The sequence below is a fragment of the Siniperca chuatsi genome, linkage group LG22 (genome assembly GCF_020085105.1).
Source record: "Siniperca chuatsi isolate FFG_IHB_CAS linkage group LG22, ASM2008510v1, whole genome shotgun sequence".
Classification (NCBI taxonomy): Eukaryota; Metazoa; Chordata; class Actinopteri; order Centrarchiformes; family Sinipercidae; genus Siniperca; species Siniperca chuatsi.
The window spans coordinates 23,538,648-23,552,888 of NC_058063.1; the positions used below are offsets into that span (position 1 = coordinate 23,538,648).

At 39.0% G+C, this 14,241-nt stretch overlaps 2 protein-coding genes across 3 annotated transcripts in view; one reads left to right on the top strand and one right to left on the bottom strand.

Annotated features, from left to right (window-relative positions):
* LOC122870221 (Fc receptor-like protein 5) overlaps positions 1-14,241 on the top strand; it is a 337,942-nt gene that overhangs the window by 43,673 nt on the left and 280,028 nt on the right. The gene's annotated exons all lie outside the window — the stretch shown is intronic.
* LOC122870143 (sodium/hydrogen exchanger 9B2) lies at positions 536-14,090 on the bottom strand. 2 transcript variants are annotated; one of them, XM_044183999.1, is made up of 17 exons: positions 14,007-14,090; positions 13,798-13,822; positions 12,922-13,002; positions 11,702-11,785; positions 9,463-9,568; positions 8,342-8,512; positions 7,392-7,534; positions 7,116-7,243; positions 6,883-6,964; positions 5,470-5,563; positions 5,241-5,347; positions 4,969-5,118; positions 4,708-4,816; positions 4,325-4,461; positions 3,878-4,052; positions 1,952-1,962; positions 536-1,767 (listed from the first exon to the last, which is right to left on the bottom strand). In XM_044183999.1, the coding sequence occupies exons 1-17, from the start codon at positions 14,057-14,059 to the stop codon at positions 1,738-1,740; spliced, it is 1,686 nt and encodes a 561-aa protein (XP_044039934.1). In that variant the 5' UTR covers positions 14,060-14,090; the 3' UTR covers positions 536-1,737. The 2 variants fall into 2 exon arrangements, with proteins under 2 accessions (XP_044039934.1, XP_044039935.1); XM_044184000.1 differs by lacking the exons at positions 536-1,767; positions 1,952-1,962; positions 14,007-14,090 and adding an exon at positions 1,973-3,169 and having other exon boundaries at positions 12,922-13,012; positions 13,798-13,810.

Sequence of the window (14,241 nt, forward strand, 5' to 3'; positions counted from 1 at the left end):
TGAGAATGTGTTCTGGAGATGGCTCGGGTAGTGTGGCAGATAGAGCAGGAAAGGCAGCTTGCAGAGATCAGGTAGAACAAGGTGACTGGGATCACCAGCAGGGAGTAATTTTGCAGCAGAGACAGACAAGGTCACACAGGAGAAAACAAAAGCAAGCAACAAGAAAAACTTAACTTAGTCAAGGTTTGTGCTGTAGCGAAGGTACTGTACTGTGTACTGAGACGATCTGATGCTGGTTGCATGGTAGAGCCAGGTAGATATACTGCGGGGGTTGATTGAGTGATGAACGTCAGGTGTGCTGGTGATCAGCAGCAGGAGGGAAAACCAGAGCACCCCGCCCAGGCCCGAACACACACACACACAGACACACACACACACACACACACACACCAAGAGATGAACAGAGGACTGACAAGGACCACAGGGAGGGAAGAGCAACACTAGAGTACACAAGGATAGGAGGAGAGATGTGGCTAACTATGACATCAATAGATGATAAATTAAATGGTGATTTGTCTTAAATGAAGAGATCACATTGTAACTTTATAAACAAGTATTTATTGAGCTTTTCATTAAAGGCACATATGAAAGAACAGTTATAAATCGCAGTTCATCACATTAATTGTTGGAAATATTCATTTTAGTCGGACAAGGAATTACAGAAAATAATTACAATAAGAATGATAGAAATTACATGGAAAAGAATTACAATATGCTTAATGATTACTGATCTAATAATCTCTCTAAATCTAATAGTGTTGCAGGAATGACATATTTTTGTAGGCCAACCCGGAAGTTAGGATCACCCTGGTTCCCTCGACAAAAAAACAATGGAATTTTTCCATTAGATTTTGGATTATTGCAGAAAATATGCTCTGTGGCAAACAAACATTTATGACACTTACACGTTTTGTTCAGCAAGATAATCTTCACGAATGAACACCAAAAATGCAATGGCTAACATTAGGCAAAAACGTACTACACAGGTGGTCGCATGACTCCAGCGTCACCACCACTAAGCTTCCAACTTGTAATTTGATTTTGCATGCTAACTCTTCTACAAAAGCCTTTCCTCTTAGCATGACCTAGAATAGTTTGCAAGAGTGCAAGTATAAACCATGGATTTATATAATACATCACACAAACTTGACACAAAAAGGCTGTAAAGGCAGACTAGTGAGTACATGAGTTTTTGTGTTCAGTGTGATGACATTTAATGTCCCCGACAATCTCTGTAGTCTCATTTAGCCCCTTGTTAGCAACTGCCTTTTTTAAGACACATACAACCCTCAAAATGCAAGAGTGAGGTATTTACTGATGTATTTTATGTCGTAGAACAAAACATAAAAATCTCTTAAGCTTGTGTTATCCACAGATCTTATTTCAGGTATCTAACCAAAAACCCATTTAAAAAAGCCAATGACTTCAAGACAAGGGAACTGGAAGTGCTAAAATGCTAACTAATTTCCAGGTTTTAGGACTCATTCCTGCAACACTCTATAGAAGCCTCCACTCTGATGGCCATTTTGGAGGTCCCCGACTCTATCTCAAAAGAGCTGGACAGATCTTGTAATTTCTGCTTCTAACTTAATGTAGCACAGGGACACTAGGAACCATGCAGGGGGCATTAGCCAATCAGGTGAGAGCCACAAACTGATAAGTGGGCTCATGGGCAGCAGGTGTTGAGACTGCAAGCTGCCCCCGCACTCTGACAATGGTGCTTTGTCAATCCTTCATTCACACCCACTCCATGTTATGATTGGTCAGCTGTGTGGAGGTGAGAAAGAAGGAGAGGTTAAACTTCTCTCACAGCTCTCTTTTTTCATTCTTTACACAACTATTTCCGTCACATTTCATGTGAACAAACAAGTGAAACACTATAAATATATAATATATCACTTAGCTTGCTAGCTAAGGTAGTTGCCAATCCCCAAATGATGAATTACTTCACCTGTACTCCACCTATACAACATACAATCATAGAATAGCAAAGACATGAAGTTATTATTCATCATAAAATGATGAATAATAACTGAAAATGAAGCTAATTGTGACAAATAAACAATTATTTACTACTTACTTACTTACTACTTTGAGGAGAATTAATAAATATAGAATGCTAAGTGTGCATTATCTAGCTAACTCATCATGTATAAATTGTATTCTGCTTTCATTTGCAGACCACCATTGCTAATGAGCTAATATTAAGGAGTTAACATTATGCAACTTAGCTCCTATGGCTTGCTGAAATGCAAATTAATAATATTAATAATAGTTAGTACTAATGCCACATTAATGTCATGTAGAGGTTATTGTAATTACCAGTTTACATTTACGTCAGCATCCAATTTGTTATTATGACTGGGAAAGCTCCGATATATCCAACTTGGAGCTATATTATGTACACAAAAATTTAACAAATATGGACATCCCACGTCATAATAACACTACCTGGAAAAACCTGTTAATTATTTCACTCACCAGCTAAAAAACAACAGCTTTGTATGACCACTATACAATTTGCACATTATATAGAATGCATGTATGATGAAACGATGTTTTTAATGTGGTCTAAAATGTATTTCTTTATGGAGACCCATTTCCGCCAGGAGAATGATAACACAGATGAAATGTAAGGAGTTACAAAAATGTACATAATAATTATACAGTATGTCAAAATCCTGATAGTAAGTCAAACAAAATGTTGTGATAGTAAAAGTGAGTCAAAATTGAATTATTTAATTTAATTCAATTCAGTTTTATTTATATAGCGCCAATTCAGAACAGAAGTTATCTCATTGCACTTTTCCTATAGAGCAGGTCTAGACCGTACTCTTTATATTATTTACAGAGACCCAACAAATCCCACCATGAGCAAGCATTTGAGTGACATATAAATGACCTTCCTGTCATATACAGCAGAGGTAACACATCAGCAGCTGAATGTTTGGGTAGTGACAGTAGCTAGTAAAACATAGCATTAGCATGTCAAAGCATACGGCAGATATATTTTTAAAAACATATCTGCAAATACACAAGGTATACTTAAGGTATATAATATATAACTTTCTTTTCTATGTCCAATCAGGAGCCTAATTGTGTCACATCACAGACACAATAACTTTGTCTTTTTCTTGACCAGTCCTGGCTCCGCCGTCTGTCTCATCTGCTGAGATTAAGATCAAAAGTGTCAGTAAAAATATCTATCTATCTATCTATCTATCTATCTATCTATCTATCTATCTATCTATCTATCTGTCTGTCTGTCTGTCTGTCTGTCTGTCTGTCTGTATAAGTCATTTAAAGGGTAAAACGGTTGAGAAATTAATTGACAAACAAGATTGACAAATTCATCTGTGGAAAAAAATACTGTTCATTATCTTTTCCGTTTCTGGCATTTTGTGATGTGTAGTTCTTCATGTATGTTTCCTTTGATTTTTATTGATGTGCTTTTTAAAATAATTATATTTTTCAAATATAAATATATAGCACCTTATATGGACAGCATCAGTATCAAAACTGAACTTTGCATAGCATTCACAATAAATTACTTTTTTAAAACTGTGTGTGTAGGCTTGTATTGCTATCTTTGTGAGGACCACTTTCAGTTTTAAACCATCATAATGAGGACATTCTGCATTGGGACATTTTGTCCAGTCCTTACTACTTCAAAAGACTGTTTGAAGGTTAACACTTGTTTTTAAGGTTATGGTTAGGTTTAGGTTTAGGTTAGGGTAAGGTCAAGATAAGGTCAGAAAAGGGTAGGGTAAGTGTTGGGATAAGGGACTAAGCAATGCATTATGTCAATGAGGGTCCTCAAAACTATAGAAACACAAACATGTATATATAGTGTGGGTGTGGGTGTGTGCGCACTGACCTTTGACCTGCCGGGCCAGGAGACGTGGTCCTGCTAGTCCAATACCCAGCGCTCCGATGGGAGCTGTGATCAGGATGGCTAACACGGCTAACGTTAGCACATCCAAACCAAACTTTATTAAGGTCTCATCCCCCTCCTCCCTCGCCATGTCCAATGCCTTGGAGCCAATAGCAGCCTGACACACACAAATAAACATTGGATACTTTTAAAATCTACTTATTTCAATTTAATGCACATGATCATGAACATGACCCCTAAGTCTTTTAGGAGATTCATTTAGTCACTGAGGAGGTTCTGGATGTCCTTTAGAATCCTTTGGGTGGTTATAGTGATCATTTAAAAGGTTTTAGTATTCATAAAGGAGGTATTATGGGTCATTTAGGTGGTTCTTGTGGTCAATGTTGAGGTGCTAGGGGTTCTATTGCTGTAGTACATGCACACACAGACCTGTACGGTGGCTTTAGGCAGCCAGGCCACAGCGATGAAGAGTTTCTCCTTCAGGTTGAATCCTCCAAAATGAACCAGCAGGAAGGTGACGAGTAGGCGGATCACCAGACCGATACTGATACAGGCCAGACCCAGACCTGAACACACACAGAGACAGACAAACAAATAGTGTAAAAATTGTTGTTGTTTTTTTAAAACAACAACATTTGGGAAATTATTGAAATAGTAAAACATGTTGGACTGGAGTTTGTGGAAGTTCAGCAGCTCCTGCAGCAGATTAACAATGTTTGCTACCTGGTCCACTTGGTTCCAAATTACTGAAACCAGGTCCAAAGTAAATTCTGTTTATTTATGTCTTTGTTTGTTTTGAGTATGGTTCTTACCCACGGTGCTCGGATTGAGGGTTGCTATGGTAATCTCTGCTCCAATCAGACCAAAGAGGAGCGGCTGGAAGACATCCCATGACTGGCCCACCATGGCTGCCACCGGGGCCTAGATACAAAGCGAAAACATTAAATTAAACTCGAACAGTCTGGATTAAACAGGTTTAGTGGTATAAACAGTTAAAAGACATGCTGATGTTGTGTAAACAAGGTTGAATTTAGGTGTTTAATCCAGATAAAAGTGATTCTGATGTGTGTTACCTTGTCGGTCTTCCAGCCCAGAGCAGCCAGAAAGGCCAGCACTAGCGTACAGAGACCACCGGCTCCAGCAAAACCAATAACATGACTGAAGAAGACTGAAAATATGGACAGACCCAACAATAAGAGAGTCCTCCTTAACACCAGGTCCTCCTGCAGGGTGACAGACAGGGAGACAGACATAGAGACAGAGAGTACATTACAATAATTAATTCAATTACACTTAAAGTTTAAATTTAAAAATAGCATAAAACAATACCAAACCACGCTCTCACTTGGTCTTTGCTGGGGAAGCAGGACAAGAACAGACCCAGGATCAGCCCAGCTATGACCCCTCCCACCACCTCCAGCAGACCCTTAAGTATGTTCATCCATGTAGAACCTGCAGGACATACACAGCACAGAGGACAGAATAGAATAGAATGGAATGCAATGGAAAGGAAAGGAAAGAAACAGAATAGAACAGAATAAATTAGATTAGAGCATATTCTCCTCATCTCTCACCTGTAGAGAAGGCGATTCCCAGGCAGGTAGAGAACCCTGTTATGGCCAGAATATCATCAAAACTTCCAGCAGCCATCAGTAGGGTGGGAATTCCCTGGACAACAACACAGAACGTTATTAGAACGTTAATAGAACATCACAGTTCATCAATGGAACATCACATAACTACAATAAATACGTTCTTGGGGTCCTACTGGTAATTCTAGTGGTCCTTGAGGAGGTTCTAGTGGGCCTTTAGGAGATGTTAGAGGTCCTTTAGGTGGTTGAACACCTATGTAAGATGTTGGAGCAGTGTGTTAGATAGCGATCTCCACAATCATCAAAACACCAAATGAGGGAATATATTTGAGAAGAATCCTCCACTAGAGTTCTACACACTTAGAGAATCTATGACTCCTGGTCTTCCAGGAGGTCCTATAGGTAGTTCCAGTGGTCATTGAGGAGGTTCTAGGGGTCCCAAAGGAGGATCCAGGAGTCATTTAGGAAGTTCTAGTGGCCATCGAGGACATCCTGGAAGTCCTTTAGGATATTCTACTTGTCATTTAAGAGGTACTAGAGTTTATAAGGTTCATGTGACCATTGAGGAAGTTCTAGTGGTCCTTTAGGATGTTCTTTTTGTCACTGAATAGGTTTTAGGGGTCCTATAGGAGGTTCTTGTGATCATTGAGGAGGTTCTAATGGTCCTTTATGAGCTTCTTGTAGTTGCTGAGAAGGGTGAGAAGGTTCTGTGAATCTTGTAGCTGGTTCTAGTGTTTTTTAGGATAAGCCTTCACAGATAATGTGTAATGTTTACACAGACTGGCTCATCTCTCTGGCTGCCCATCTGCTCCCTCTGGTGGCAAGGCAAGGCAAGTTTATTTGAATAGCACTTTTCAACAAGGCAATTCAAAGTGCTTTACATGAAACATAAAAGCAACATAGGGCAATATAAAAAGACATTTAAAAACACTTAGATGATAATTAGAAAATAAAGACAAGATAAAAAAGGAGAGTCAAAGTTACAGTGCAGTGTAAGAAATTAATCATTATTCAATTTAATAAAAAGCAGAAGCAAACAGAAGGGTCTTCAGCCTTGATTTAAAAGAACTAAGAGGTGCAGCAGACCTGCAGTTTTCTGGGAGTGTGTTCTCTGCTTCTCCATGTTTAGTTTTGACTCTGGGGACAGAAAGCAGCCCTGTCCCAGATGACCTGAGAGGTCTGGATGGTTCATAACGTATCAGAAGATAAGAAATGTACTTTGGCCCTAAATCATTCCGTGCTTTATAGACCAACAGTAGGATTTGGAAATCAATTGACAGGAAGCCAGTGTAAAGACCTCAGAACTTGAGTGATGTGATCCACTTTCTTGGTTGCAGAATTGCCTGTGATCAGACTAATGTGTTGAGTTACTGCAGCAGCTGATGGTTTGATTACCTTCTCTACTCCGTATCCTTCTCTCTGCAGGAGCAACATTGAAGGAACCACAACAGCTGGAGACACTGCAGCCAGGACAAAACTACATACACATACACACACAGTGTCATTTTATTTATTTTTGATACAGTCTTACAGATACAGATAGCTGTAGTTTCCATATATTTATAATGATGCATGTGTGTTTGTCTGCAGCTTGTGTGTGTGTGTTTGTGTGTGTGTGTGTGTGTTACCCCAGTATGAAGCCCCAGACCCAGGGCAGACCCAGCAGGAAGTGAGAAACCACAGTGACGATGGAGGCCTCCACCACGCATGGACCGACCGCAACACGCACACACACACCCTTCAGGCGACTCAATGCCTGCATGTACACACACACACACACACACAAACACACACACACACACACACATTTACACCCCTATAAGTATATCATCATTAAGTATGTACAGTATATTTTGCTGTGTGTGTGTGTGTGTGTGTGTGTGTGTGTGTGTGTGTGCACTCACAGAGGGGTCGAGGCCAAGCCCAGCTCTGGTCAGGATGATTGACAGGGCGATGTTCCTCAGAGCTGTAGACCAGTGAGTGTTGATGAAGACAGCGTCTGTTATGTAGGGAACATTACGTAACACCAGACCTGCGAGCAGCATACCTACACACACACAATAACTGATCAGTCAAACAGTACAAGGCTTTTACAATGAGTGCATTTACATGCACATTAGTATCCTGGTTTTGATCATATTTGGGATATTACGCTCCTGGTACTAAACCTGGTTATTCATCTCCCTGTTTCCAGGTTTCTGATCGTCTGCCTGCTGGTGTGTCTTGAACATCTCAGTCACTCTTTTTTGTACTGACCGGGTTACCTCAACAGTTGATTGAGAGTGACCAAATTTTGGTTTCTGTCTTAACTGGATTTAACTTCTCCAGCTGATCACTGGTAATGGAAAACAAGAGCCACAATACAACTCATGATCTGCGGTACTGAAGTCAGACTTTCCCTGTATTTCAACTTGTTGGTCATCATTACATCATTTACCATCATATTTTTAGTTTTACTGACCAACTACTACATAACTTGAGTTGATTTCACACTGGCGAACTCAGCAGAGAATTATCAGAAAACTGGATCAGGTTTTTACATGCCATAGTATCCTTGTTTCTATTGGAGTACTCATATTCATGCTAGCTATATAAAAAATATTACCACACAATCCAGCAGATGTGAAAAAATACCATAAGAACATAAACATAATTTTATCATTAATTATCCACAGTTCTGTTTAAAAACAAATGGTGAGAAATACCCCATAAAGAGTGAAGTCATCATTTTAAAATGACAGAAACCTTCAACCCTAGACTGATGTATCCGACTGCTTTGATGTTACTTTCATTTAGTTTCAGACTTCATGGTAAATTAGTTTTGATAACACTGCTTTCAGATGTTGAATTGTACCAAGTAGTGGAGGGAAGGGGGGCAGGGTGGGCAGTTGGATCATTCCCACCAGCTTCCCTCCCAGCACGGAGCAGATGAAGAGGATGATGATGCCAAACAGGTTCCCTCCAGGTAAACACTCACTTCCTGTGATGGACCAGATGACTCCAAACAGCAGAGCAAACAGACACACTGCACACACACACACACACACACACACACACACACACACAAAGATTAACAATAGCTGAATCATTAACACAGATACCAGGCTGGAAAATAAACAGATGTATTGATTTCAGAAGTTGTCTTTTTGACAGGTGATTATATCACGCCTTAAATTAAAATTATGATATTTGCATATGTTACTCATTAAAAACGATGGGAATTAACAGAAATATTATCAATATTCAGAGTTCAGGGATAGATTGATGTTTTTTCATTTCATGTTGTGAGAGGATGCTGCATTATGATCATTATGAAAGACTATTTTTTTGCTTTCTTGCTAAACCGATTTATGAATGCAATTCATTTGTAACCACAGTATTACAGTTAAACTTTGTTACATTTTTGTGCAAAATACTTTTATAATACCCTCACAACATAGTAAATCACATATTGACAGCAGCATATGTTATGCAAGATGTTATGTTGCCAAACAATATGACAGTATAAAAGAAAGAGGTATCTCCACAGCTACCAGTCAGATTGTGATTGAATGCCCTGATTTCATTTCTGTTCCCCAGAGAGTCTGGTTCTGCTCCAGGTTTCTGCCTCTTAAAAGAAAGTTTTTCCTTGCCACTGTTGCCAAGTGCTTGCTCATGGTGGGAATTGTTGGGTCTCTGTAAATAGTATTAAAAAGAGTACATCTAGACCTGCTGTATAGGAAAAGAGATGATTTCTGTAATGAATTGGCACTATATCAATGAAATAAAATTGAATTGAATGTTTTTCGCCATTAGTAATTTTACTTTGGACACTTCAGCACGATTTACTTAAGTTAAATGTGACTGCAGGACTTTCTCTCATGATGCAGTGGTTTTTCACTGTGGTTACTGATACCTTTAATGAGGAAACAGATTAGAGAACTTTTATAAAATACTAATACAAACAAAAACACAGACACAGTGAGTGTTTGTTACCTTTAGTGATGAGCAGGTTGATGAGTCCCCGTGGCCGAGGACATCTGTCCTTCAGACTGATGCAAGACGAACAGCCGGAGGATGGGCCTGACACTGCCATCTTCATCTAAACACACACATATGCATGTAAAAATACAATTAGACACATACAAACACACATCTGATCTCATGTTTGTGTGTGTCTGTATATATATATATATATATATATATATATATATATATATACAGACACACACAAATATTAGATCACACACTGAATGAAGCATCAACAGCAACACTGATGACAACTTTAGGAACAGCAACACTGAGAACAACTTAAGAAATAGAAACACTGGCAACAACTTAAGCAACAGCAACACAGTCAACTTTAGGAAAAGCAACACAGAGAACAACTTTAGGAACAGCAACATTGACGATACCTGTAGGAACAACAACAGTGATGACAACGTTAGTAACAGTGATTACAACTTTAGGAACAGCAATACTGCTGACAACTTCAGGAACAGCAACACTGACGACAACTTTAGGAACAGAAACACTAAAAAAAAACTTTAGGAAACGCAACACAAAGAACAACTTAAGAAATAGAAACACTGAGAACAACTTTAGGAACAGCAACACTGAGAACAACTTTAGGAACAGCAACAATGTCTACAACTTTAGGAACAGAAACACTGTCGACAAATTTAGGAACAGCAACACTGAGAACAACTTTAGTAAAAGCAATACTGAGAACAATTTAAGAAATAGAAACACTGCAACAACTTAAGGAACAGCAACACTGTCAACTTTAGGAAAAGCAACACTAAGAACAACTTTAGGAATAGCAACATTGACAATACCTGTAGGAACAACAACAGTGATGACAACTTTAGGAACAGCAGTACTGCTGACAACTTCAGGAACAGTAATGCTGAGAATAACTTTAGGAACAGTAGGACTGAGGACAACTTTAGAAACATTTTTTTTGTCCCCTTCTTGTTTCAGCATGTGATTACCCCCAAAGACAGGTCAACTGAGGGCAACTTTGACAGTGTCTCAAATGTCCATTGCAAATAAACGTCCATAAATCACAGTAAAAAGATGCTCCCTATAGTTTTCTTCAGTATTGCTGGGACTCCACAGATGAATTCATTAATTTGGGTGATTGTTAACATAACTTTTGTTAGGAAAATGCATACTCTTTTGTCCCACAATCCTAAAAGCCATTGAATTTGGCACTGGCCAGTCTGACCTGTGAACCGGATGTCACCAGGTCAATGAAAAGGTCAACGATGCTTTGTTCTGTCTCTTTTTCTCCTGGAATCTTTCACTGCAGCAGACTGCTGTGGAGAACTCCCTATCAGTGCAGCATGCTCACCAGCAGACATCCACCAGAATTCTCTCCTCCTTGCCTTTTAGTATTTCAGAGCAGAAACACGCAAAAGAACCAAAGTCTCTTGATCTAACAAAATGCTGCAAAGGCCTCTTAGATATCTGCAACAAAGTTTAGCGCAAACAGCTGCCACACACAAAGCCTGCCAACTAACTTCACATGCTAACAGGAGCACAAAGCAAGTTAACGCCGAGTGGTTAACTTTATAAGGACAACCACAGGCGGAGTGACCGGCAACCTCCGATCTCTACAAGTGGACACTGCACAGCAAAAGACGCTTCGACAGCGGAACCACAATTCTTCCCAGCTTGGCTCTACAACAGACTGACCGCCAGCTAACAGCAGCACCAAAGCCACCTCTCTTTCCCTCCTATGGATGGGTAATGTAACAACTGGGCATAGAAGAGTAACAATGTACTTGGCTAAGTACAGGACTGTTTAGTTAATAATGTACATGTACTGATGTGTTTTTCTGAGGTTTTGTTGTTATGATGTGTTTATGTAGTAGGTTAATTTGGTAGCCACATGCTAAGTTGATGTTAGTTATGCTCCACACAGACAATCTTTGCATGCTAACTCCTTTTAACTTTCAACCATTATCCTAAACAGACCACACACATACACCTCTAATTTGACTCAAACACAACCACACACATGGTGGAGAGAAGGAGCGGAGGCTGTTCAAGCAGCAGATTGTGGCTGCAGTGTTCAGCTGTCCATACACTTTTGGCCTGAATCTGTTAATGTTGCGTGTGATTGGCTGTTTCTTATAAAATTGATTATTATACACTCAGTTCGTACACAGCGTTGTCTGAATTCAACCCATGTGTTACTGTGTGTGTGTGTGTGTTGCCAACCACTCACCCCAGCAGTGTCGTCCAGTTCATCTGTCTTCCTCCGTGGCAGGACAGTGATCTCTTTCTCCTCCTGACCAACTTTACTTCCCTGCTTCACCACAGACGTGTGTGTGTGTGTGTGTGTGTGTGTGTGTGAATTAATCATTAAAAAGAGACAGACAGAATAGAAAGGAAGAGAAAGACAGAATAAGGTGTTGCACAACTTGCCTGTCTCCTGACCGGTATGTGTGTGTGTGTGTGTGTGTGTGTGTGTGTGTGGGCTTGCATTGCTATCTTTGTGAGTACCAATTTAAGTTTTAAACAATCGTTGTGAGGACATTTCTGAATTGTGAGAAAATCTTGGCCGGTCCTCGCTACCTCAAAGGACTGTTTGAAGCCTCAGACTTGGTTTTAAGGTTCAGGTTAGAATTAGGTTAGGGGGTCAGCTTATATTAGAGAAGAAGTGCTTCATACAACATGTCTTTCGACCACACCAGGGTTCAAAAGTGTTTATAGTTGTTCACACACTGGAAGGTGAAGTGAAAAGATTCCTGTTATAGAGAGGTGGGGGCATGATAGCTATTTGACCATCCAACAAGCAGCTCTGACGGAGAATACTAATATTACAAGCTGCTTAAACCAAGGCCAAGATGTGTGTGTGTGTGTGTGTGTGTGTGTGGTACAGGAGTTGCAGATATTGTTTATGATTCACTTATCATTACTGTAAAACATCACAACATAAGACACATACAATCAATCAACAAAAATTTAAATGTACTGGCCAATCAATTCAATTCAATTAAATTTTATTTATATAGTGCCAATTCATAACAGAAGTTATCTCATTGTGCTTTTCCTATAGAGCAGGTCTAGACCGTACTCTTTATAATATTAATGACAGAGACCCAACAAATCCCACCATGAGCAATCAGAGCAGTAGTTCAGAGTAATTAACCAGTTAGTGCAATTATACACATATATCTTACAATTTTGTGTATATATATAGTGTAACACTGTATATGATTGAGAGTTCCCTCCAACAGTAGAGTCATTTCTGTTAAATCTAACTGTGTGTGTGTGTGTGTGTGTATGAATATATATACAAAACAAACCCATAACACTATCAAGATAAACAAATTACGTGATTTAGATTTATCTAGTCTTAGTCTCTGTACTAAAACACCTGTCAGTCACTATTTAGCAGGATGTTTTTATGTGACATGAAGAAGTGATATGAACAGTTGGTACCTCAGCTTGTTTCTGCTTCTGTCCGTTGTCACTCATCTGGCAGTAACGCTTCGTGGCTTCTTCGTCCATCATCTGAAATAACTGGGATTAACTGTGATGTAATTACTGAATGTCAAGAATTGAAATCCTGTAACACTGCTAATTACTGAACAAAGTAGTCACATTACAACAACATGTTACTAAGCAATGTGTTACTGCCCAACACTGGGAAAAACTCAACAAAATGGTCCTATCAATGACGCACTAGGAAAACCATTCTTTGTCATAGTGTCTTCCACAATTTACAAGGTTATGCTTTATTTTACAGGTCAGTTCATTGGAACTAATTAATCAGACATCTACCAACTGAACACTATCTCTGGTTTCCCTATAATTAGTACCAAATTACAGTTATTTCCAGGAAAATCCTTGGAAATGTTTCAGAAATGATTGATAATTACTGACCCACAATATAAAACGTATGTACAGAAAAGCATGTAATTTAACATATATAGAAAACAAAGTTTTCAATAATAAATAAATTACAAAGGAATATCTTCTTGGATTTTAATAGAGCTCGTATTTAAGGGAATTCATATTTTTCCAATAAGTAGCACAAAAATTGCACAGTTCTTTCCAGGAAACTTCATAAATAATTATTAATTAAGCAGTATTAATGAGTGGTAAAATAAAGTGTTACATCAATTACAAACAGTTCTAATTTATCATTGATTATTAATCTGTTACACACTCACAAAAGCACAAGCATATCAAGTCCTTACAATCCCATCTAAAAGCTTCACATACTCAGCAATAAATCACTGCACACACACAATCAGATACACACCAGTATATTATTTTTAATATTAAGTATTTATATTTTATATACACACTTACCTTTGGTTGATAAAGAGCTGTGTGACTGGAACAAAGATAAAAAGACGACTGACAACTTAGTCATCAACCAGCAACAAGAGACAGAGAGAGAAAGAGAGTGTGTGTGTTTATCTGCTGTGTATTAATAACAGTTGGTTTTAACTCTGTTGTGTTTGTCGCTCTGAAAAATGATAGAGTTGTGTCAAACGACATCACACACATACACATACCTGGCATTATGGGAACACAAGTCGCTGTCACACTGTCTCGTTGTCAGCTGCATTAATACCAGGCTGTCACACACACACAGTGCAGAGTTGCGTTCATGGTCGCCTGCAGACACTAACACATCTTATTATCATTTAGATAATAGCAGGTGTGTGTCACTGTGTGCGTACATGTGTAGCACTGACAGCATTGTTCCATGTACAATGAAACAGCTGATTAACACACCTCATAGAGCTG